The following is a 24606-nucleotide window of genomic DNA, read 5'->3' as shown; positions in this document are numbered from 1 at the left end:
TGCGAAACACAGGTCCTGCGTGGGGGAGACCCCTCTGCGGGTCCCCTGAGCTCCCCTTGCCCCCAAAGCAGCCACAACTCCTCCTTGGCACTACAGCGGCTGCGGTGCTTTGCTACGGCAGGGGACGTCCCCCGCTGCGAGCGCTCGGCGGGCAGGTGGTGGGCAGGTGGCTCGGGCTGGTGCTGGCAGGCAGGGGAAGGGCGGTGGGGACACGGTGCTGATGCGGGATGCTGAATTCCCTGGGGACCCCCCCCTCCCCCACAGCGAGGCCGGTGTCCCCCCGGTCCCCATGGGCACCCAGCGCTGGGTCTCAGCACCCCAGCCCGCCCGGCCCCGCGGTGCCTCGTCAGCCCGCCAGCGCGTCGATGCGTTCTGACGCCTTCACATTCTCTCCCATCACCGTCAGCCCCCAGGGGAGAGAGGCCACGTCCCTGTCCCCAGACACCCGAACTCAGCCCAGCCGTGCGCCCCGGGTGCGGGTGCTGACCCATGCCCAGCTCCCTGGATTTGGGACAGCCCCTGCGGCACAGCGAACCCCCCAGGGGGGCACTGCGCCCACCTGCCTCTCCGCGTGTCCCCAAGCTGCCACTGTGCTGCTTCTCTGCCTGCCTCCATTTGGGGCTGTGCCACCAGCACCGTGGCCACCGACCAGCGGAGACGGCTGACCACGACCCGGCCAAAGCCCCGACTCCGACCCCCACGAGCCCTCTGACACCCACAGCCCCCGCGCAGTGGCGGCGCTCACCTGCTCGGTTCCCATTCTCCTCCTCCTGCCAAGAGAAGAGAAAAACACTCATTTGGTGGCTGGGCCAGGACGGACACCACAGGGGGACCGGGAGGGGACAGGATGGGGAGGTGGGGTTGGATTCCCCCAGCCAGAACAGCTCGGCGGCACCCCACAAAGCCCCTCGCGGACCCGCACGTCCGTCCGTCCCTCTGCCCTCTGCCGCCCCAGGCTGCGTAGCCAGGGTAAAATTAACTCCTGACACCGGATCCCGCAGGGCCGTCAGCGCAGCCCGGTGGCAGCCGAGAGCAGGATCTGGCCCTGGGGCACCAAGCTGCTGGGGAAGGGGCCGGTTTTGGGGCAGGGAGTGTGAATTTGCTGTGCCTGCATGGGCAGTGGGACTTGTCCTTCTCTGGGGCCCCTGAGCCTCCCCGGGGAGAGCATGAGCCCCCGGGGTGGAAGGCCAGAGGGGTGCACAGGCACCCACACCACACCACTGCAGTGCCCCTGGGGCACAGCCCCCCGGCAGGGACAGCTCTGCCACAGGCAGCCTGGGCCATGCTCTGCTGCATTGCAGGAGGGGTACCGGGGGGGTCCCGGCCCTCCCCTCCCAGCCACAGGGGAGCCAAGGTGCTCAGCCTGGGCAGGGCACAGGGTGCAGGCCCCCATCCCACCAAGCCCCCAGCCCCGCTGTGGAGCCGGCTGCCCCCTGGGCTGCTCAGCCCCACAAGCAGGTCCTGAGGATGGAGCCAGGTGCCTGGAAGGGGGTTTCTCACCCTGCAAGCACCTGATCCTGCCATCGCCAGAGCGAAGCACTGCCTCGTCTCCAGGCAAGAGGCTTTGCCAGCACCAGCTCCTTTGCAGGGCAGTGGGGCACAGCCCCGGTGTGCCCAGGATGGGCACGGCCCTCTGGGGCACTGGGAAGGGCCAAGTCTCCCCCGCAATGTGAGGAGGGGATGCTCCTGGTGAGGAGGAGGGGGCTCGGGGACCTCCCCATTGCACAAAGGGAAGGAAAAGCCATGTCCCGCAGCCCCTGCACACACCCGGCACGTGGGACACCATCGCACCGCTGCCTGTGCACCGAGCAGCTGCCACGGTGCCGATACCAAACCACGGGGCTGCCGAGGGACCTTCGGGGGACCCAGGAGGCACAAACTCGCCCCAGCGCCCAGCCCGGCCCCCAGGCAGCCCCGCTCCCCGGAAAGGCGCTGACGTGGACGCGGCGGTGCTGGAGTGCTAGGAATGCGGAGCTGCCACCCCCCTCCCTGCTGAGTCAGCGCCACCGAAACTCAGCCCCCAGACCTGGCCGCCCGCCGGCACCCATGGGTGCCGAGCCAGCCGCGCCGCGCCCTGCGCTGCCAGCTCGGAAGTGCCGGGTTTGGCTCAGACCGGGTGCCGGGAGCGATTCCCAGCTCCTTCCCAAAAGCATCCGTCCCTTGCGGGTCTCTGCCGGTCCCTTCCCGGCCCTGCCGTGCCGATGCCACGCCGGGCAGCACCACGCGCTCCGTCCTGCGCCCAGCACTGCGGGGCAGAATCTGCCCTTAGCTCCTGGAGGGTGCCCTCGAGTCGTGCAGGTCCAAGGAGGGGCAGCAGCGCCGCGGGCTCGCAGCGGGGTTGGGCCGTGCCCACGACATCCCTTGGCAGCGCCGCAGTGCCGCAGGCGGCTCAGGTCCACGCTCCTGGCACGGGCAGGGAAGGGCAGGCATGAAGGGCTGAGGGGAGCAGAAGCGGGAGCCGGGGAAAAGTGCTGCCACTTGGGGACACCGGGACCCGGCTTTGGCAGCAGGACCACGGGCGACTTGGTTCTCCCCACCCCGTGATTCACTTCCCACAGCATTTCCCTGTCTGCTGGCAGAGGGCAGCGAGCACTGGGCCGTGCGGCTGCCGGACGCGTCCCCTTTGTGTGCACGAGGCTGAGGGGGGGACGTCACACCCCAGGAGACTCGGAGCTGCCGTGGCAGGAGAGCTGGCCGGTCACCTTCACGTGCCGAGGGCACGGCTCACGCAGGAAGCTGCCGGGTGGGTGCTTGGGGTCCCCTCGCATCCGTCCCAGAGGAACAACGTGCTGCTGGTGGGTGGGGATGAGCAAAGCCCCCTGAAGGCAGGGGGCTGCCCAGTGCCCAGCCCCAAAATCCAGGAGGGAGAGGGCGGGCTCAGCCAGCAAGGCAGAGGAAGCAGGAGGGATTTGGGCTGGTTTTGTGGAGGTGGCCCTGAGCAGAGGGGGCTCCCCAGCCAGACGCCTCCTGCTCACCCCCTGGGCGCAGACAGAGAGGGGACGTCCCCACCCCTGCCCTCAGAGCACGGGGGGACCAAAGGACCAGGCCAAATCCAGGCTTGCAAGACAGGAGCAGCTTCCTCTGGGAGCTTGCAGGAGCAAGACAGGCGTAGCCCGGGGGGCTTCCCAAAAGCCGGCGGCTCGCAGGGTGCAGGGGTTGAGAAATCCTCGGGTCGCTCGCCCCAGCGGCGCAGCAGCAGGGCTGCAGGGGAGCCGGGAAGCTGCTGCCTGGCTCCCAGGGCAGATCCAGCCCAACGCCTCCAGCTGACAGGCAGCACGTTGTGAAACCCTGAGCTTGCCGCCCAGCCCTGCGCTGCAGGCACGTCCCACCGGGGACCGGCACGTCGCCCTCACCTCGCTTCTGCCGGTCCCAGCGCCCGCAGGAGCCCCAGTTTCTGCTGCAGGGCTGCATCTCCGCAGGGTTGGTCCAGCACCCTCTGAAAAGCCAGCTCCTGGGCTCCCAGGTGGCCACGTGCGCTTTCCTTTGGCTTGAGCCATGTCCTGCTGCGACGTCCCCACTCCCTGCCCGCGGGGTCCGGGGCAGGATGTGTGCTGCAGCCAGCAGTCATGCCAGGGGCTCAACATCGTCTTTCCCTGCTGTTCCCAGGGCTGTCTGAGCCTTGGGGCTGCTGCTTGGTGCTGAGGCACCGTCTCCGTTCCCACAGACGGCCGTGTCCCCAGCCAGAAAGGCTCCGGGACGTCCCTGGAGGCGCTGCCCACTCGCTGCTTGCTCAGAATGCGGCTCCCAGCAGCTCCGCGGCTCCCCCATCTCAGGGCCACCCATGGGTGGGGGCACCCAGACAAGGCGGGCAATGGATGGCCCGCTCCATGGCTCCTCGAATCCCCCCATGCCCCCAGATAACAGACAAGCATCCTGCACCAGCTGGCCGTCCCCCAGCCCCTCTGAGCCCCCAGGTCCCCCTCTCCAGCAGACCCCAGACCGGGGTCCCCCCGCCCCCAGCCCCAGCCCTACCTTGGCCGGGGAGTGCACCGCCGACTCGGGGGGGTAGACGATGAAGTGGCGGAGGGTGAAGCCGAACCCCCCCTGCGTGCTCTTCCGCAGCACCACCGTCTTCGGGCCCCCCCAGGGGAAGGGCCCCTCCGGGGGCGCGTTGTCGTTCGGGGACGCCCCATCTCTGCGGCCCGGCGTCGGCTGTGGGGACAAGGGGGAGGTGTCACATGCAGCAGGGTGAGTGCGGGCAGCCGGCCCCAGCTCAGCACCACGGCCCTCGGCCCCGGGGTCTGCTGAAAAGCCCCCCGGCTCCCAGGAGATCCCTCCCGACTTCCAGCCCTGCTGCAGCAAACGACAGCTCCCAGAGCCCACCCCAAAGGCATCCCCAGAGCCTCCTTGTGAGGGATGTTTTGGAAGAAGGCACGTGGAAAGGGAAAAAAAAGGGGGGGGGGGACCTGGAACGAGCCGTGCCTTGGGTCTGGACTGGACCCAGGACAGAGCAGACGGAGGAGAAGCTGCAGAAGGGGGGCAGCCGGGGGGGTGCATGGCCAGGGGAGCCGGAGCTGCGGGGACAAAAGGTCCCCTTCCGATTACTGGTGACAACCAGGAGCGCCCTGGGGCAAGCCGGAAAGAGGCCTCCCGGGAGGCGGCGGGCAAAGGGCCACGGCCGAGGAAGGGCAGGGAGCTGGCAGGGCTGGGGCGCTGGCAGGGGACGCTTCCTGGAGCCAACCCCAGCTCGGGGCCAGCGCTGCCGCGCTGCCTTCCTGCACGGGCCCCAGCTGCCGGAGCAAGGCGGCGACGCACGGTGCCGGGAGGTGCTCTCCGCAGGGCTTTCTGCTACGAAGCTGTGTCCGGGGGCTCCTTCGTGGCAGAAAAACGGCCCCGTGCTGCCCCTGCCCCATGCGAGCGCCTGCAATGCAAATCCCCCGGCCTCGAAACAGGGACCGCAGGGACACGGAGCGCGGCCACGCGGCCTTCCTCGAGTCCCCCCCCTCAGGCGCGTCCTGTCACCTCCATGCCCAGCCAGGCGCACGAAGCAGGGAATATTTGATCAGGCTGTGCCTGCGAGATAACCCCCTGCCACCCCGCCGCAGGCTGGGGAAAGAGCTGCCGCCAGATAAACCTGCCGGCGGCACCCGCACACCAGGAGCAGCAGACGGGGCCCAAGAGGGCCCAAGAGGTCAGAAACCCCAGGTTTGCAGAGGGGACATGGCTGCACACCTGGCTGCACACCTGGCTGCACACCTGGCTGCACACCTGGCTGCACACCGCACGCCTGGCTCCGCACCGCACATCTGCAGCGGGGGGCTCCGCCAGCAGACCCCCGGCTGCGGCTGCGGTCACCCAGCCCCCGGGGCCGGATCCGTCCCCACTGGCAGCTCCGCTCACGCAGCGGTGCCCAGGCCCGAGCAGCCACCGGATTCTCCCCCAGGAGTGTTAAAATTCAGACGACATCTCCCCCCCCAGAGGGAGGGCAGCAGTAGCCAGCAGGGTGATGAATGAGGGAGAGACGAGGCAAAAACCAGGCGGGGAGGGGAAGAGGGACGCACAAAGGGACGAGGCACAAAAAGCCTTTGTCTGCGCCTGTGCTGAGCCGGCCCTTTTGCTGCCCGATCGGCTCAGCAGGGCTCCCTGCACCCCCTGTGCCCCGTGTCCCGTGCACTCCTGGCTGCGGCACCCGTCCAGGCTGGGGGGCCGGGGGGGTCCCATCCCTCCAGGGGCAGGGGAGGGCACGGCCGCAGCCCCGCAGGCCCCAGCCAAGGGCTCCCGTGTGGCATCTCCCCAGCACAGCCCCTCTCCTGGCCCCCACGCCCCCCCCGGCAGCTCTGTTTGGGGGCAGCGACTTGCATGGAGAGACGCGGGGAAGCTCGGAGGCTTCGCCTCCTCTGGCAGCAGCAGGGAGATGAGGGCGGCTTTGAGCACTTGCAGACCCCGCAGAAACCCCAGGAGGTAGAGAGCTGTGATGCTCCAAACCCTGGCACCGGGGAGCCAGAAAACCCCAGCACCGGAGTGGAGCACGGCAATGCCCCCAGCCCTATGCGCCCCCAGGACCCCAAGTCCTCCCTGCGCCGTGGGGACCCAAAACATGACCAGAACCAGCACCCCAGGCTCCCGCAGGGACCCCAGGCCCCGCACACCGCGACACGACGCCCGTCCCCATCTGCGCCCTCCATTGTGTCGGCCGCCGGCTCGCTGGATTATTTTTAAGCTGACAGCTGAATGTGCCCCGCTGATTTTAACCAGCACCGACAAGCCTCGGAGAGGGCAGGAGCAGTGCAGACACCAGCGGCGGCACCGACCCGCGGGGACGGGGACCTGTCCCTGTGTCACGGGCATGTCGGAGCCGTGGCCATGGCTCCAGTGTGCCCGTGACACAGGGACACGTCCCCAGGTCCGGGTTGCCCATTACCAAGCACTTAGCACCAGCACCAGCTGCCCAGCAGGCCCCCGGGACCCCCCCCCACCTCTCCCCCTCCCCAACAGGCTGAGCCGCCCCATTAGCATCCTGCTCGCTGCCAGCTGCTGGCACCGGGAGGGGACACGGGGCGGACAGAAGGGTTTCTTCCCGCAGCTGTGGATGCTCAACTGGGTCCCAGACCCCCCCTGCAAACCCACCACGGAAAGCGCTGAGGACCCCAGGCGAGAAGGTGCTGCGGCCGGTGCCCAGAGGTGACCCCAGCCCAGTGCCCATCACCCGGAGCTGGTCCCACGAGCCTGAACCCAACCTTGCAGAGGAGCTGGGGGAGATCCTTGCATTGCAAACAACCCCCCCCCGGCTGCTTCCATCCCAAGGTCCCGACCTCGTGCTGGAGGAGGGACTGCGCAGGGACCCAGCACCCTGACCCTGCTGCCAAGGACAGGGGGACGCCGGGCGGGAGCACACCGTGTTCCCTTCGCCCTGATCGCCAGTCCCCTGTAGGACTTCTACAGCCCCCCAGGCCCCGTCAGGGGGGGCTTCCCCCTCAGTCCCCAGCTCCGCTTCGTCCCCCTGGCCTGAGCTAGCCTGGCGCGGGAAGTCACCCGCTGCAAAGACCCAGACGAGACCCCACAGAGACCCCTGTGAGGAGACAGGCACGGCGAACTATCCCGCACCAGTCTCAGCTCACCGTGCCTCAGTTTTCCTCTTTGCCCGCCCTAGCTCGGAGCTTTCCAGGCCGCAAAGCCCCAGCCGTGTGCTCGGACATCCCCCAGGCAGCCCACGGCCCCGCGGGTTCCTGCAGCTCCCCTGGGGGACAGCAAAGCCCCAGCGAGGGGCCGACACCCGAATTGTCATCCCAGCCATTTGCCCCTGGTGCCCCGTCCCCTCTCCCCGCGGGGAGCCAGCGATCTCCTGCTTTTGGGCTTTATTTTAACCGCAGCCCGAGGTTTCTCGTGCGCTCTGAGCAGCTGCGTCCTGCTCATTAGCCCGGCTCCCCAAAACCTCCAGCCCCGCAGAGGGAGGGGGGCTCTGCCCCCCCGTCAGGCACTGCCTTCAACTTTGCACAAGCCGCCCCTGAGCCCCGCTGAGCCTCCCCTGCCCCGCGCCAGCAGCCGGACACGGCCCCGGCGCTAAACCCCAGCGCTAAACCCCACAAAGCCGCCCCAGCGCTGCTGTGGCAGGGCCGCGCGCCGGGGCTCATCCCAACAATCGGCCGTGGAGCCGGGCACCGGGCACGCTGCCCGCCCTGACGCGGTGCCGGCCGGCACCTCCCGGGGACAGGCGGCCCCGGTACCCCCCCCGCTCCCTCGCCCCCGGCACCGGCACTGGGTCCTTGTGCCACGTCGTGTCCCCCGTGGGTAGGTAGCCCCCGGCAGTGTTCAGCTCCTGCAGAACAAAGGAGCGTTCTCCCCACGTCCCCCAGAGCCCTCGGGGTGGGCAGGATGCGTCCCCCTCCCAGGCACAGCGAGCAAAACCCCCGCGCACAGCCCAGCCTCGGAGCCCCCCCCCCCGCAGCGGGGCACGAGCCCGGCCCCCCAGCCGTGGCTCCCCGAGCCCCCAGCCCCAGCAGGGGACAGAGCAGAGGGATCACAGCCCCAGGCCACCCCTGCCCAGCCCCACCAGCATCCTGCAGCCCCCCACCTCCTTCCCCCCCAGCCAAGCAGCGACTCCCGCGCGCGGTTCTCACCCTGCGGCCCTTGGCGGTGCGAGGGGGCGCGCAACGGGGCCGGGGTCCCGGGGGCCAGCGGGGCTCGGGGGCGGCGGCATGCCGGCGCAGGCTGCTCAGCCAGATGCAGCGGGGCTCGGGCGAGCTGCAGTCCACGCCGACGGGGCGCTCGCACCGCCAGCCCTTGCCGGCACGCTCCACGCTCCACAGTGCCTTGCCCACCACCGCCACGGGGCTGGGGGCCGGCGGGGGGCCCCGCAGAGCCCGCCGGGACCCCCGCTCCCCTCTTCCCGAGCTCTCTTCCACCATGCGGCCGCGGGATGGGCACGAGATGTGGGCGGCGGGGCGAAGCAGAGCGGGCTCTCAGCCGTGGGAGCAGCCGGTGGCCGGCAGAGCCACGGCTCCCCTCCTCACCGCCGGCCCTGGCGGAGGGATGGCGGGGACCGGCCGCATCACGGCGGCTCTCACGGCGTGCTGGCGGCTCTCCCCCGCCAGCAGCACGGCCCCCACCGTGCACAGCGGAGGACGGGGGGGGGACAGGCGGGGGGAGGCGGGCGGCCGCACGCCCCAACCCCACTGGAGGGCTCCGGCTCCAGCTGCTCGCGGCGCTCAGCGTTCCCAGCCCCGTCACCCCCCCCCCTCCCGGCCTGAAGTTTTGCTTCACACACACTTTCCCTTTTTTCCTTTTTTTTTTTTTTTAGTTTTGTTTTTCGTTTTGTTTTTTAACCGCCCCCTTCTTCCTCCATCACCCCGGGCAGCATCCGACCCTCCCCGCTTCCTCCTCTCCCTCCTCCCAGCCCCTTCCTTCCTTCCTCCGCTCGCCTGCCGCGGGGCACCGGGCGATGCCGGGACGGGGCTGACAGCGGCCGGCGCACCCCTGCGAGGGGCTCTGCAATGGGGAGCCCAGGGGAAGAAGCCGGGGGTCCCAAAGCCCCCCCCCAACTCCTCTCTGAGCACGGGACCCAGCGGAGCCCCCGCAGCAGGGACATGTCCCAGCCCCACGCTCTGCTCTCGCAGCCCCCAGGGACTGGTGCAGCCCCCCGGTGGCGGTGGCAAAGGGAGGGTTCTCCAAGGACGTTCCCCACCAGGAGCCCAACCAGAGCCCCCCAGCTCCTCCGCTGCCCCCAGCGCCCCGGCACCAGGGCAGCCGGTCCCTGTTCCCCACAGGCCACCAGCCCCCATGATTTAATCCCCAGCTCAGAGCCCCCGGACAGCCAGGCACGGATGGCAAACCATGCACACCCCCGGGTGCGCCGGGGGGGCTCCCACAGCTGTGGGTGAACGATGAATTCCCCTTCCCCAGCCCACCCCGCTGCGCATCCCCCAGAGCCATCCACACCACAGCACCCAAAGGGGGGAAGAACAAAGACAACGGCGGCACCCAGGGGAGCCCAGGCTGGTCCATGGGGTGCAGAGGAGGAGGAGGAAGGACCGGGAGGAAGGAGCGGGAGCACCCAGGGACAGGGACCTGGAGCTCAGCATCCCTGCAGGGGCCCCGGGCACGTCTCGGGGGGCAGCCGCTGCGGCCCCAGCTGGGACAGCCCCGCACGAGGGCTCCCGTGCCGCATTCCTGCCGCGCTGGAGGCCGGGGGGAGGCACGTGCGGCCGCGCCGGGGAAATGCCGGGCATTGCTGGGATTGCAGCCCCAGGCCACGGCCCCCTCCTCTCCTCGGCCCCCCTGCACCACGACCACGGTGGGACCGATGCCACGTGGCCACTTCCCATGGCCACCGGCCCAGCTGGTTCCGGACACCAGTGAGGGGACGGTGCCCAGGGCACAACGCCACGTGAACCCCCACGCGCCAGCAGCACCACGGCATTCGGCACGGCCCCAGCACCGACCCTGGCCAAAGCGCCACAGCCTTGTCCCAAAACAGTCCCGGTGCCTGCCCCGAGCCCCTCCCGGGGCTGCTCGATGGGCCCAGCAGCAGCCGTGTCCCCAGAGACCCGACCGCACGCCCCCAGCACACCCCCTGGCACCATCCCGGTGCCTCTGCGCCAGCGCCCTGGGGAGAGAAGGGGACGTGGAGACGTGGGACACGAATCCATCACTGCCTTTCCTCCCCTGGCCCCTGGGCACTCCCCCGCGGCCACCCCCACGTCACCCGGCGCGTGTGCCAGGGGTGTCCCATGGGAGCCACCCCGGGGGGCTGCCCCGGCCCCCGCCTGCAGCCCGGGGACAGGCAGCCTGCCGATCTGCCTGGCCTGCCCCGACAGGCAGAGCCGCCGAGCCGGCGGAGCGAGCCGGGGCTGACGCAGCTGTCGGTGCCAAGCAGCGGCCGGGGGGGGGAGGCGCTTTGCTTCCCAGCCGCCTGCTGAAACCACGCAAAAAGGGGGAAAAATTGGAGCTTGGGGCTGGGGGCTGGCCCCAGCCGGAGCTGCCCGGTCCCTGGGCAGCCACGGCGCTGTGCGACCCCCGCACGCTGGGGGCCCGCTGGGGAGCGCAGGCTGAGCCCCTCACCCAGCACCGCTCCCTGGCACCCATGCATGGCCCTGTTCGGCCACGCAGCCCTTGATGCTCAGCACCAACGCAGGACAGGGGCATTCTACAGCCTCTGCGCGCTCCCGGTGTCTGCACCTTGGAAAGCAACGAGGCCAAAGCGGGGGCCGCTCCCTCCCCCATGCACATCGGCACCTGGAGCTGTGCCGGCTGCCCCGGGGACAGCACGGAGAGGGGATCTGATCCTGCCACCTCTGCTCACGCCTTCCCTGGCAGCACCGAGCACGCAGGCGGGCGCTGACCCCGCACTGTGCCGCTGGGGAGCCGGGGGGGGGCCGCTCGCCCTGGGGCGCGCTGGGCGCAGCGGGCTGAGCGGAGGTCGGGCCCCCCCAGTATTGTTCCCGCAGCCCAAACTGGGAAAGGTCAGGCGGCGTTCGCGGGGGCAGATTCCACCCCGAGGAATGCGAGCGCGCCTGGACGCCTTCCAAAATACTTGTGTTTTGCACAGGAGTGTCCTAAATAGACAGCCAAACGGGAGCAAGGGGGAACGCGGCGCGCTCCCGGCATGCACCGCCGCCGCCGGCACGCCGGGGCAGGCAACGGGCGAGCGCCCACGCGTGCGCACCCACGCTGCCAGCGGCCAGCAGGGCCCTCTGCCGGCACCGCTCCCTGCCCGCTGCTCCGCGCCGCCCGGGGTTTGCTCGCACTGCCCTCCGCTCGCTCCTGCAGCCTCGCATCCTCCAGGGCCGAGCAGGGAGCACGGGCGAGCTGCTGGGAAGCTGAGGCACACGGGAGCCCCGAGGAGCCCAGCTCACGTCCCTGAGGTGTCCCAGCTGGGGGTGGCACCGCAGCCCCACGCTGACCCCCCCCCCGATCCCAGCTGCGGCCCTGGGTCCCTGCCAGCAGGAGCATCACCAGCCCTTGGCAGGCTGCGAGGATAACATCACACCCGGGCAAGAACAGAGGACAGAGGGACCAGGGGGACCAGGGGGACGGCCAGCTGCCGGCCCTGCCACCACCACCACTGTGCGCGGGACCCCTTCAAGCCCCCTCCTCCGGCACCAGCAGAGGTTTCCCCAGCCCGGAGCCAGCACAGCGCAGGAGCACACGGGGCCGGGGGGGAGAGGGCAAACACTAATCCCTCCTGAACAGCGAGCTGAGATTAGGGTCAGAAAAATGAGGTTTTAATAGGATTTTCGGGGAAGAGAAAGCTGTGTTGAGGCAATAGCTGATTTTTAGCCCTTACATGGCGGTGTTTCCCTGCTCCCACCTGCAGCCGGGCCCAGGGAGGGGGACCCAGGTCCCACCCCTGCACCTTCAGCCCAGGCCAGCCCCATGGTGCTGCCGGCACGTGGGGAGACAGCAAGGGGACCCCAGAGCTGCTCCAGTGGGGATGGCGGCGGGTCCTGGCCCAGGGATGTGCTGGCAGAGGGCCGGGGGGGCCAGGTGGTGGTGGCAGTGTGACCCCCCAGGTGACAGCGCCTGGGAGCAGCCAGCCGACCGGCGCGGCCGTGCCCCAGCCTCCCAGATTAACGCCCCGCAGGAGAAAGCTTTTTAATTCTCTTTAACCCAAACAGGGGCTGAGGAGCTTTGCAGCTCAGCGGGGATTTGGGGGCGTGCTGCTTTGTTTGCACACAGCCGGCGCGTGCCCCCGCCCCTGGGACGCCCCTTCCCCAACGCCCCCCAGCAGCAGGAGCCAGAACCACCGGGGTGACGGCGACACCCCCAGCGGGGACGCACCGCGGTGGTCCTGGGCAGGACAGGAGCGCCGGGGACGGGCAGGGTCATGCGTGGGTTTGCTCTGACCATCCAAGCAGTTGCTCCTTAGACAGCCCCCCCTTTTCCTGCTGCCTTCACAGACGCTCGGCTGGCAGCGGCACCCAAACACCCCCCTAGGGACCGAGCATCGCCACGCTGAGGCGCACCGACCAGCTCTCACAGGGGAACCAGGGGCAGCCGCCAGGAGCCCCTCAAGCACAGATTTGGGGCTCCCAGCCCTTGGCCCAGCTCACGCTGGGGATGGCGCAGACGGGGCCGCGGGAGGTGCTGGGCTGCGGGCACCCAACCCTTGCCCGAGGCGCCCGGCGCTGCCAAGGGCACGGCTCGAACCACGGCACCGCCCGGGGCGCCGGCACGACACCAAGGACAGGGCCAGGCTCTGCTGGGGGTCAGAGACCTGTCAGCATGGGCGGCTGCAGCCCCCCCAGGGCTCCCCCCCTCCCGACACCGGGACCCCACCACCCGCATTTCCCCACCGAAGCAGCCGGGCAGGGGTGGTGCTGCCCAGGGGATGCCAAGCGCCAAAGACAAACGGTGCCGCGAAGCCGCTCGAGAAGCGGCGACCGGGACGTCTGCCATTCCTCCCTCTCCAGCCTGGGTGTTAACGCGGGGAAGGAAATCGCCTGGTTCCTTCCCAACACAAACTTTTATCTTGACAGCGGCTCCTTCGCAGCCCCGCCGCCAGCCCGCGCCGGGTGCCGCTTGGCTCCCTTCCCTCCCGCCCACAGCACCACCGTGCTCAGCTCCCTGCCGGCCCCCCCCGTGCCCTGCTGGGCTTTCTTGCCCTTTGTGTCCCGAAGCCGCAGGGCTCCAGCTCGCCCGGCCGGGGCACTGGGGCTGCGGCACAGCATTAGGAGAAATTTGGGGAGGTGGCTGGAGAGCCCTCTCCCTTTTCCCAAAGTCCCCAGCCCCGGGTGCCCGCTGCAGCTCTCCAGCCATGGGGTTCAGCAGGCACTGGGGGAGCCCGGCCCTACGGGGGTCCCCACCACTGCACCACCACGGCTGGGTTTCTGGGGGCAGGATCCCCCCGGGCTGGCGGCAAGGACGTGGGTGCTGACGCCAGCATCTGCGCGAAGCCTGCGGGCTCACGTGCTGCCTCCGCTCACGGCACCACGTCACGAGCGCAGGGCAGGACGCGGAGCTCAGCCCTGCCAAGCTCACACGCGCCGAGCTCTGCGGGGACTCCGGGCACCACCTCCAGCCCCAGCACGGGTGGGCCTGCAAGGCCGGGGGATGCTCAGGGGCTCAGCAACGCGCTCAGCAAGGCTTCAATTCATGGTGCTGGAGGGGAAAGCGGCTGCGAGGAGGGGGACGAGGGCTCAGGCCCGAGAGGAAGGAAGGGGGGGAAGAGGGCTCGCTGGTGGGGCTGCCTCCGTCCCCAGCTCCTCCTCCTCATTCTCTGCCCTGTCCTAAAAACGGCGTTATCGGCAGCAAGCCCTAGAAAAGTAACAGGATTCCATTTCCTGTTTTTCCCATGGAAACCCTCAAATAGAAGCTGGCCTCATTATTGTAATTTTTCGGGTCTTTTTTTCAGCAGGGCTAACAATGAGCCATTTCCTCCGGTGGCTCTGAGAGGCACCTTGCGCTCCGCTCCCGTTTGTCCACGGCACCGCGGCGGAAAATCCTACCCAGCGAGGTCAGGGGCAGCTGCCGGCGACTTCCAGCCCCTGCCCCACGCGGGGCCGGGGGCCCGGGGAGGGGACGGCCACGTCCCTACACCCCTCGCACCCACAGGGGACCCCGCGGCACCGTGCTTGGGTGCTGCACGGGGACCAGGCCCAACATTAAGGCTGGGGAGGGAGCACGGGGCCGGGCAGCACCCGGGCTGCTCCGGAGGCTCCTGGAAGCAAAAAAACCGAGGGAGATGCGCAGGGGAAGCGCCAGCTCCCGCACCTCGTGCCAGCTGCTAAAGCCAGGCAGCGACTGGAGCCTCCCAACAGCCGCGGGGAGGACAAGAGGCAGCAGGGGGGACACGGCTCTGGGGTCACAGCTCGGGCCGGCCGTGGCACCGGGTGCTGACGGCATTTTCCTGAGGTTCCGAGCAGCCAACGCTGTCCTGCAGCCCGCAGAGCACACCCCCCATCCCACCTCCCCTCCTGGACCTCCCCTCCTGCCCGCGAAGCTCGCCCCGCAGCTGCCACCCACCCCTTCTGGGGACATCGGTGCCCCGCTGGGACCACACCAGTCACCGCCAGCCCCAGCGGGGACCACGCTTCACCCCGAAAGCGCTGGCACCACAGCCACTGCCCGCCCCCCCCCCCCCCAACCCGCCTCGGCCTCGCACAGGAGAAAAATGGCCCACTATGTGCCACAATAGCGCGATTGTCCCCAGAGCCACCAGGCCCCTTCCCACCCGCCCCCGGGAGCTGCCCCACGCGCTCAGCCCCATCAAGGGCCCCTCTGTTGCCGCCGGGGCAATGGGCACGGCCGCTGCGAGCACCCCACACCTGCGCCCCGGGGTGCCCCGCACCAGCTCTGCGGCACTGCCCCAGGGGTGTCTCCCATGGTGGTTATTTTAAGGCAGAGCTTCCCCTCCCTCGCCGCGGGCCGGTGGCGGGGCAGGGAGGAGCTGCCAAGCCCAAGGGCCACCCGGCTGGCTGGGAACCTGCAGCAGCACCGGGAGCCACCTCGTCACCTGCCCGGGGACCCCAGCACCGTGGGGCTGCTCCGGCAGGATCAGTGCAGGACCTCGGCGCAGCTCACCGCCCCCGCTCCCTCCTGCCACACCGGGTGTCCAGGCGCCGGCCGGGTCCCAGCGCAGGGTGACAGCAGGATCGCTCCCTGCGGTCAGCAGCGCTTCATTTTGGCCACTTTCAGATGACTCACAAGCCGGGTTTCCACCCCTTTCCCTGGAGAGAGCCTGGCCACCAGAGTTGCTCTCCAGCTCCCAGCTCAGATTTTCCCCTTGCTCAGCCCTTCCAGCCGTGCTGAGCCATCGCTCCCCGAGGCGCCCGCCCGTGCAGGACGCTCAGGAGTGGAGAGGGCGCAGCTGCCCCGCGCGGGGCTGGTGAGCAGCACCGAACCCTCATCCAGCTGCAGCCCCAGGAAGCCAAACTGTACCAGGGCTGGCATCCTCAGGGATGGCACAGCACCAAAAAGCCCTGCTGCACCAGGGGCTGAGCCCAAAGGCAGCAGTGGGGAGCACCCCCTGCGCCCCCCCGGTGCTCCTGGCTCCCTCCGAGGCCGCGGCACCGAGCGGGCGCAGCACAGCACCGCGGCTCTTGCGACACAAACCCGCGCCGCGCCTCGGCAGAGGTGTGCTGGCTGCCGTGCTGCCCGGAAAGGCAATTAGGGAGACTTAATGAAATCCTGGGGATAACCAGCCGTGGAAAAGGAGTCAGCGCTTTGGGTGCTGTGAGCCAGCGAGGAGGCGGCTGGGCCGGGGCCAGCAGTACCGCGGCAGGTTTGAAGCAGCCACCACGGTTTGCAACCCGGGGCATCCTGAGCCAGCCTGGCCCCTGGACACCCCAGACAGGTTTTCGGCACAGCACAGCACGGCGCAGCTCGCACAGCCGGCCCTGCTGCTCGCAGCCTGCAGGCAGCCAGGTCGATATTTTCCAACTTGAGTGCTTAAAATAGGTCATCTATCTCCATTCCTTTTTAAATCAGGTCTTGCTGCCTGCTAAAGACAAACTTGGTTTATTAATGGGACAGCACCGACTTGAAACCTAATCTTTTTTTTTTCCTTTAATGAGAATAAAAGAGCATCCCAGAGGCCTGGCACGTCCCATGACGATCCCCTCCCCACACTCTCCTCCGGCTTGCCCACCAGCAGCTCCGTGTGAGCCGCAGGGGCGAGGCCCCAGCCCCAGCTCCTGCTCCAGGCGCTCTCGGCGAGCTGCTCGCCCCCTGCCCTGCCCGCCACGCTCCGGCGAGCTGCTCCGCGCCCTCCCCCACCTCTGGCAGCAGCCACAACCCTGGGCTGTGCCCGCACCCTGGCCGGGAACCCACGCCCAAAGCGGGGAGCATGAGCCAAACCCCAGCTTGTCACCAGATCTCCCCCCGCCGGAGACCACGGGCGCAGAGGTGTCCCCCAGCCCTGCCTGCTGCTAAGAAGATCCTTCAGCATTTCCTTTGCATTTGACGCCACAAACAACGTGGATGGCGCTGCAAGACCTTTGGGGGGTTTTAGGACACTAAAAGTCACCCAGGCGTCACCCTGCAGCGCAAGAGACGGGTGCCAGAGCTCACAGCGCGTGATGCGTGCTCAAGGTTAAACACTACAGCCGCGGCGAGCCCAGGAGCCCTCCGCACAACCAGGGACCCGCGGTGCCAAAATCCCCGCGCCGCCAACCGGCCCCCAGCACCTCGCCACGCCGCACGCCCCGACCCTGCGCCGGTGCCAGGTTTCACACTTGCAAGCCAGGATTGCGGCAGGAGGCCTGAACACAAGCTTTTCCTGTCTTTCAAGTTCAGGGTTCAGAAAAAAAAAAAAGAAAGAAAAAAAAAAAAGCATTAAGAAATGAGCAGCTCCTGTAAATAGGGAGCAGCTCCGTGGGGCCCAACGCAGAAGGGTTCAGCCCCAGCAGTGAGCAGGGGCTGTGTGTGGCCTCTGCCCCTCACCAGGATGGCAAAGTGCCATCTGCACAGAGCCAGGTCCCACGTCCCCATCCTTCCAGCCATGCCAAGGGAGGCAGCGGCAGTTAAATTGCTCGCCCCATGTCACCAAGCTCCCCAAGTCACCCAGCAAGGGGGTGGCAGAACCAGGCAGAGAGCAAAGCCCCCATGCTCCTGGTCCTGCCCCTCAGAAGGGCACATTTCACCCCAAAACGCAGCAGAAGACAAGACCAGATTTCGAGAACCCCCCCCCAAAAATCTCAACCCCAACACACAGCAATACGGAGTAAGCACGGAGGAATCCGAGGGGAAACCATGATTAATGCTCGGCGCTGCGACGAGCAGCACTCCTCATATCTGAACCATTTCGCACACCAATTAATCCTTTGAGGCCGGTTATTAGCCCCACCGCGGGGACGGGGAAGCCGAGTTCAAATAACCAGGAACCGAGGAACACAGGCCGAATTCAGCTCTGGGGCGAGGACGTGCAACCTCTGCTCGGAGCAGCAGGCGTTGTGCCAGTCTGCCACCGTGGCCTACATACCAGCCCGGGCGCTAACCCGGCACGCGCCCACCACCGGCCCCGGCCCCCCGGCCCCACGGTGGGGTCCCCATCCCCATCCCGGCTGCGGCACAAAGCCCGGCACGTCCCTCGCCAGCTGCGCGCTTCCCCGGCCGTTCGCCGCAGCAAGGGGCCTGCTCCCGTGCCCCCGCTCCCAGCGGTGCCCAGGGCGGTGCAGGGCACGCTGCAGACCCCGGGCCCCGGTGCCGGGGGCAGGAGACGAGGCTTTGCCCGCGGCCGGGCCGGCCTGCCCTCCGCCCGCCGGGATGCCGGTGCCGGCGCCACGCCAGCGGCATCGCCCCGCTGGGCTCAGCCCCGAGCCAGGGGCAGGATGGGGCCCGGCCGCAGGGACGTTTGGGGACCGAACCCCCCCCGGCCGGCGGCTCCCGAGGGGGAAGCCGGAGCCAGGCGCCGCGGCCCCGCCACGCCGCCGCCCTCGCCGGGCACCGGGGACGAGCCCCGCAGCCCAGCCCCGGGCTCTGCCCCGCTCCCGGTCGCGGTCGCGGTCCCGGTCCCGTCCCCGAGGCGCCCGGGCATCGCCAGCACCCGGCCCCGGCCCCGTTCCCGGTGCCCCCCGGTCCCTCCCGGCGCCCCCGCCCCGAGCCGCTCACCGCGGGCGGCGGGATCCCGACCAGGCAGAAGGCGATGCCATTCATCGGGGCGCGGCTCGGCCCGGCACGGCTCGGCCCGGCGCGGCCCAGCGAGTCCCGGTCCGGCTCGGTACGGCCCGGCACCGCGCGGTCCCGCTCGGCTCCGCACGGCTCGGCTCGGGCTGGGCCGGCCGCGGCCCCGGCCCCGGCCCCGGCTCCGCCTCCTCCGGGCGCCAGCGGGAGCGGGCGGGGCGCGGCGCGGCTCGGCACGGGATGCAGCACCGGGACCGCGACGGGCACAGATGGGGACCCGCGGGGGGCTGGGGTGGGCAGGGACCACCCAGGGAGCGGGACCGGGGACACCCGGGACAGAGGGACCGGGGACACCCGGGACGCGAGGACGGGGACCCGGGGCAGGGCGGTGCAGCGGGAACGGGCAGGGGGTGGCGGGACAGCGGGACAGGGACAGCCGCACGGCAGCGGCAGGGAGAGGCCGAGGCCGGGCGATGCGGAGGGACAGACGGACAGGAAGCACCAGGACAGAGGGGACGGGACCGCCAGGGACTGGCACGGGCCGGCACGGGGACGGAAACACCGGGCTGGGGCTGACGGAGGGCCAAAGGCTGACACGGACCACGGGGAAAGGAAACGGCCAGGACGGGAAACAGCGGGACAGATGGACAGAGCTTCGCCCAGCAGACAGAGGGACAGGGGACAGCCGGACAGGGCCTGGCACGGCTCCGACCATTTGGACCAGAGCAGAGCATCCTGAAGCCGTCCCAAAGCAGCCACCGAGCACATCCACCCCACGCCTCAGCCTCGGGGTGCCCACGGCTCCGCAGAGGCTTCAAGACCACCACGGGCTCGGCCAAGGCACGCAGGAGGGACCCGGGTCTGGCCCGGCCGCCTCCCCAAACCGGCCTCCCCCCCAGGGACGTGGGAAGGCATTTGAACAGCCTCGTGGGGGAAATTTAGCAGTTACCCTCCCCGCAGAGGGGGGAAGCCAAGCAGCTTTGCCAGCTCCTGCACCCTCGCCCTGGGGTGCTGCGGGGCGACGGCAGAGGGGAAACGGAGCCACACGTGACGGGAAAGCGGGAGGAGGCGCAGGAAGCCGGGGAGGAATGACGGCCACAGCCCGCGGGGACGCACGGACGCTGGGTGGGGAGGACGGGCAGAGCCACGGGGCTGGGGCTGGGCTTCAGCTGGGGGCAGCGGGGCTGAGCCCAGGGGCCTGGCACGGTGGTTTTGTTCTCCTGGTCTTACCACGGCCTGAGAGCAGCCCCACAGGGGGCGAATCACAGCAGCACCCTGCGATGGGGCCCCTCAGCTGCTGGCGGGTGCCACCGTCCTCAGCCCGGCAGGGACATCGCTCGGTGCCAGCCCTGAGCGCTCCCCAGTCCCCCCGAGCTGCGTTCCCTGCCCACCCCCCCGGAGGTGCCAACCTGCGCCCTCCGTCACACGCGCCTGGCGTGAGCACAGCCGCTGAGCGCGAGTTTTCCATGAAACAATGAAGAAAGTCTGCATCAACAAGGATTTCCTCTGGGCACTCAGCGAAACCTCAACACCACTAGGAAAAATAAATGGCCCAGACGTCATCTTCCACCTCAGAAGCCCCCGGATGTGGAGGAGCCGCCGCTCTCACCCCCAGGAACCCGGGGCTGGAGAGGCCATGGGGCCGGATCCTGCTCCCGGGCACATCCTGCCCACCCCCAATCTGCCCCCTGCCAGCTCCCCGTGTGAGCGGCGCCAGCTTCTTTGGGCAGCCACCAGCTGCATCCCCTCGCGGGGACAGGGCCCAGGAGCTGCCCCCAGCCGAGGGGAGGGGGCAAGGGGCAGGGTTTGGCTCCAGGCTGAAGCTTTTGGGACGCGGCCGGCAGCAGCTGGCAGTGCCAAGGCCACGCGGGGCCCCTGCCGTAGGGACAGACGTTCCAGCCCTTGGCACCGGCTCATCTGGCCGAGAGCCAGCCCTCGGGATGGAGCCACAGCGCCGCTAGGTGCCAGCGGGTATTTGGGGGAGCAGGGGGGACCCCTCCTGGGGGACCAGTCCCAGCACCCAGAGACATGAACAGCATTTGAGGGGTGTGTGCCAGCTCCAGAAGCACGGCAGTGATGCCGGGAGCACGGCCTGTGCCTGGCCGCAGTGTGGGCAGGGGGCCCTGGGCGGGCTGCGACGCAGCGGGACCCCCACTGCTGGGCGGGCAGCACGGATGGTCCCCCAGGAGCAAGGAGGGGACAGTGCCTCGGGACCCGTCCCAGCAGCCAGAGGGGACGGTTGGATGCCAGCAACAGGAACGCGAGGGGATGTTTCCACCCCGTGAGGGTGCAGCCGGACCCACACCCTGGAGCCGTGCCACAGCTCCCAGAGCCCCCCCCCGGACACCTCCCAGCTGAGGCCGCGGGGGAGCGGGGCAGGGTTGGCCAGCCCCGCGGCTCTGCCGTGGCCTCTCCCCAGGGACCTTCCAGGAAACCTCTCCTCCGAGCTGGGCTGGCACCGAGCACCAACCGGACTCCGTCCGCGGCCCTTCCCAGCAGCTGGCCCACGGGACAGAGCAGGGCAGGTCCCGGCCGTGCCCACCCACCCTGCTTGCACTTCCCATCCTGGGCGTCCTGCCCCCAGGAAACGAGGCCACATCCTGCCTGCAGACCCCCCCATAGCCCCCACGGTGGGGCCGTGCTACCCAGCCAGGAGCCCAGCACAGTGGACGTGCTGCCAGCAGGACTCGGACACAGACCCTGGGGACCCCGCGTACCCTTGCCAGGGCAGGGGGGGAGACCCAGGCTGGCCACAAGGGCCCTGACCCCCCCACACACACACCCTGCTCCATGCAGGGCTCAGAGACAGGGGAGGATCCTCAGGGAGACGCAGCCGCCCCCAGAAAGAGGTGGCCCCATTCTGGGGCGCGCAGCCTCGGGGGCTCAGAGGGTCCCCAAACACCGGCCCTGCTCCTGGCCCAGATTTTCCAGGTGGGTTGCCGAGGAGCGCCACCGCGCCCCCACCCAGCTGATGCCCCCCCCGCCAGCCCTCTTTGTCTCCCCCAGCACCGCAACCCCATCTGCAGGGAGGGGGCGGCACACACCGCCCCCGAGGGCACCCCCAAGCCTGGAGCTGCCACGGCCGCTCACCCTGCACCCCAGTTGACAGCGATACACCCCAAAATGCCCGTTCTGGCCCCAGCCACCGAGGCAGATGCCCTGCTCACTCGCTGTTGCCGTTTGCCCAGTTCATCGGGGCGGATCCGCCCATGCCCCTAATCCCCCCCCGGCCCCCGCCCGCAGCCCAGATCCCAGCAGCTGGAGAACCGGGCTCCAAAACCCGGCGAGAGCGACCCCCCCGCCGGCACAGGCTGCCGCTCCCTGCAGAGCCGCTTACGCGCCGCAGACAAAGGGAACGAGAGGGGAATCACAGCTGGGCGATATTTTTTTAACCTAATCCCATGAATTAAAACGAAGAAAAGCAACCGCAGGGCACAGGAGCGGTGCTGGTGTGGCTGGGGCAGGGCATGGCGCTGGCAAATCCCTTGGCCCCCAGCTCTCCCCAAGCCCGGAGCGGGGCCGTGCCCACAGCAGTGGGGCTGGGGACAGGGACACGTCCCTGGGGGACAGAGCGGGCTGGGCGCTGGGTGCCTCCGTGGGGCTGGGTCCCACACGGACCCCCCTGGCCCCGCACCCAGCTCCACGCAGGCACCTCCCGGCCAGGAGCTCCTCTCCCCCCGCAGCAGCCGCTGCTGCGCGAAGCCATCTTGAGCCGGCAGCAGAGCGGCGAAAGGGTTACGGCCCCCATCGCTCCGTCCCCGCCGTCCGCCTCCAGGTCGGGGACAAACAAGAGCCAGGCGGCTGCGAGCGAGCGATGGATGGAGGTGCGTGGAAGCCCGGCAGCGAGGCTGAGCAACGCGGGGCGGTGCAGGCTTGCATCGACATCCCCGCACCAGGGAGGGGCCGAAATCCTGCAGGGAGCCGGGGTACCCCGGAGAGCCCCGGTTCCGTGCACTGCCCCGGGCCCATTGCAACCGGTGGGAGAGCGGCCGGACGGAGCTGCCCCGCCGGCCCCTGCTATCCCTGCCCGGGTGCCGGCAGGCACGTGCCAACCTGCTGCCGATCGCAGCCTAAAATTACCACGGTGCCGCTGCCAATCAGGGCGGCGAGGGAGGCGTGCGGGCTGCTGCTCGGCAGCTCCTCTGCATTGCAGCTGGAGGTGCGCGAGGGGGGATTCTCCAGCGGGAGAGCGCACCCTGGGGCGCAGCGGGGCAGGGGTGCGGCGGGGCCCGGTGCTCACGGCCCCGGGAGGATGCAGCCCCCGCAGGGTCTCAGCGCATCACGTGCAGACCGCACGTTGGCGTTGGCTGCTCCGGCGGGGCGGATGTGAGCGAGGTCCTGGGGTCCGGCCGGACTGGCGAAGGCACCAGCAGGCACTCGCCCACGCCACGCACGTGCCCGCGCGCTTCCCCGCCTCTCCTGCCCATGGACCTGCCCCAGGCTGGGGGGGGGGGTCATAAGCACGCGGCCCCCAACGTGCAACAAAAGCTCGCCGTGCACTGAGGATGCCTCGTGCTGGACCACTTGGTGTGGCCCCAGGCCTGCCCACCCCGGGGGGGCACAGCAGCATTGAATGCTCAGATCTGGGCCGAGCCAGAAGGATGGCGCTGGTGGCAAAAACAGGAGGCAGAGCCTGAGGGGCTGCAGGGAGGGAGCAGAAGCCCCTCGCCCTGGTGTGCAACAGCAGGGCCAGGAGATGCTCAGTGGAGAATAACCCCTCCGGAGGGGGATGGGATGGGAAAGACCCAGAGCCCCAGCACGGGGACACCGCGAGCACCCACAGCCCGGGGTGGGCACCAGGGAAGGACGCAGCATCCCAGCACGATGGCCAGAACGGCTTCCAGAGGCGTTGGCTGGTAAATAACAGGGCTGGGAGACATGGAAACACCAACAGACGCAGCCTCATCAGAGCCCCCCGTGCTTTTTCCGTACCCAGGCAGGGGCCCCCTCCCCAAATCCTGCTGCTCGCATCCTTCTGTTGCGCTACTGGGAAACACCCAGGCACACCTGGGGCCGCAAAGGAGACCTGTGGCAGAGCAGGGACCGTCCCTCTGGCCACCCGCATCAGGTGAGGAGCCAGAAACCATCCCAGGGGCAAGCACCTGGCCAGGGCGAGCACCCATGGGTGCCCAGGGAGCTCACGCGGGGGGCCACGCGCCGAGCATTCCCGTGCCACAGCTGGGGGAAGCGCTGCTGTCAGCGGGGCAGGGATGGGACAAGGGGACAGAGGTGCCGGGGGGTGGGCAGGGGCTCGGCCCCGGGGCTGCCGACGGGGTGGGGGGGTTGCTCTGGGCAGAGCAGGCGGGGATGCTGGCGGGGGTCGGGGGGCTGCAGGCTGGGGGTCTCGGGCAGCGATGCTGGGCGTGGGAAGCAGCGATGCTGGGCAGCAGGTGGGGGCCCGGGGAAGGAGAGGGGGACCCCCGGCCGAGGCTGCTGAGGAAAGCCTCGTACCGGCCCCCCCCCCAGGACCGGCACCGCGCCCCCGGGTGCGGCCCCGCACCGGCCCCTCCCGGCCCGCCCCCCCCCCGCTCCTACCTGCTCCATGGGGCCGCTCAGGGCACGGCCGCGGCGGGCCGGCCGGGGGCCATGGGCCGCTCCCGGAGCCGGTGCCGGTGCCGCTCCCGGTGCCGGTGCGCCCCGGTGCGGCCCCGCTGCCGCCGCCGCCTCTCGCCGCCGCCGCCCACGCCCGGCGCCGCCCGGCGCATCCCGGGAGCGGCGTCAGCTGAGAGCGGCGGCGGGAGGGGGCCGCGCCCGGCCCCACCCGGGGCCCCGCCGCCGCCCGGCCCCCCCCGCATCCCCCCCCGCATCCCCCCCTTCCCCCGCCGTGCGCTCATCCTCGCCTCCATCACGCCGCCCGCATCCTCCCTGCCCCTCCCCATCACGCCCCCCCCCCCCGCCCTCCATCCCTCCAGCCGCCCCCCACCCAATTCGCCCCCCCCCCCCATCACAGCGCTCCCTCACCCCCCTCCCCGCTCCCTCCATCCCCCCCCCAGCCCCTCCCCAGCTCCCTCGGGACGCCCATGGGTGCCCGGGGGGGTGCCCGGGGGGGTGGCTGCTGGCGGCGCCGCCCCCCCCCCCCCCGGCCCGGCTGCGCCCCCGCGGGCGGGGGGTTCGCGGCCCCGGCGCGGTGCCCGGGTAAACGCGGCCTCGGGGCAGCGCCGGTGCCAGCCCCGGAGCCCCGCCAGTGCCAGGGCCCCCCCGCCCCCGGCCCGGCCCCCCCCCGGGCCTCAGTTTCCCTCCCGCGGCCCCGCACGGGCCCCCCCCCGCCCGCCGGGGAGCGGCGCGGAGGCGGCCCCGGGGGGGCTCGGCCGGGCTCGGACCCCCCCCCCCCCGCCCCGGGACCCCCCGGGACCCCCGGCCCCGCCGAGCCCGGGGGGGGGGCGGGCAGAAGAACGCGGCTTTGTGCGGGGGCCGCCGGCGGCTGCCAAGGAGCCATGTTGGGGCGCTGCCAGCCGGGGGCCGCCGCACAAAGGCGCCTTGTGGGGGCACGGGGGCGGCCCCCCCGGTCCCGGCACGGCCCCCCCGGCCCGGGGCTTCCCCGTCTGCAGCCCCGGAGGGCGACCCCAGACCCCCCCCCTCCCCCATCTCTCCCCCCTGCGGCCCCCCCGG

The 24606-nt window shown here is 70.3% G+C and overlaps 1 protein-coding gene across 4 annotated transcripts in view; it reads right to left on the bottom strand.

The window, feature by feature from the left end:
• The window catches only part of ARHGAP23 (Rho GTPase activating protein 23), a 36858-nt gene extending 13225 nt beyond the window's left edge, over window positions 1-23633 (bottom strand). For 2 of the 4 annotated variants that reach the window (XR_014574857.1, XM_083809092.1), the window contains exons 1-3: window positions 17986-18194; window positions 3973-4152; window positions 746-770 (exon numbers count right to left, since the gene is read on the bottom strand). Coding sequence is in view for 3 of the 4 variants with exons in the window: in XM_083809092.1 (XP_083665218.1) it covers window positions 746-770; window positions 3973-4152; window positions 17986-18030 (250 nt within the window). In the remaining variant the exon portion in view is untranslated. Of the gene's footprint in view, window positions 1-745; window positions 771-3972; window positions 4153-8057; window positions 8485-17985; window positions 18195-23532 lie in introns of those variants that run through there. The other 2 variants (XM_083809094.1, XM_083809093.1) reach the window with 2 other exon arrangements.
• Between the last annotated feature and the right edge of the window lie 973 nt (window positions 23634-24606).

Source organism: Anser anser (assembly GCF_964211835.1).
Source record: "Anser anser genome assembly, chromosome: 23".
In the NCBI taxonomy this organism is placed as follows: Eukaryota; Metazoa; Chordata; class Aves; order Anseriformes; family Anatidae; genus Anser; species Anser anser.
This window is presented reverse-complemented; position numbering and strand designations above follow the sequence as displayed.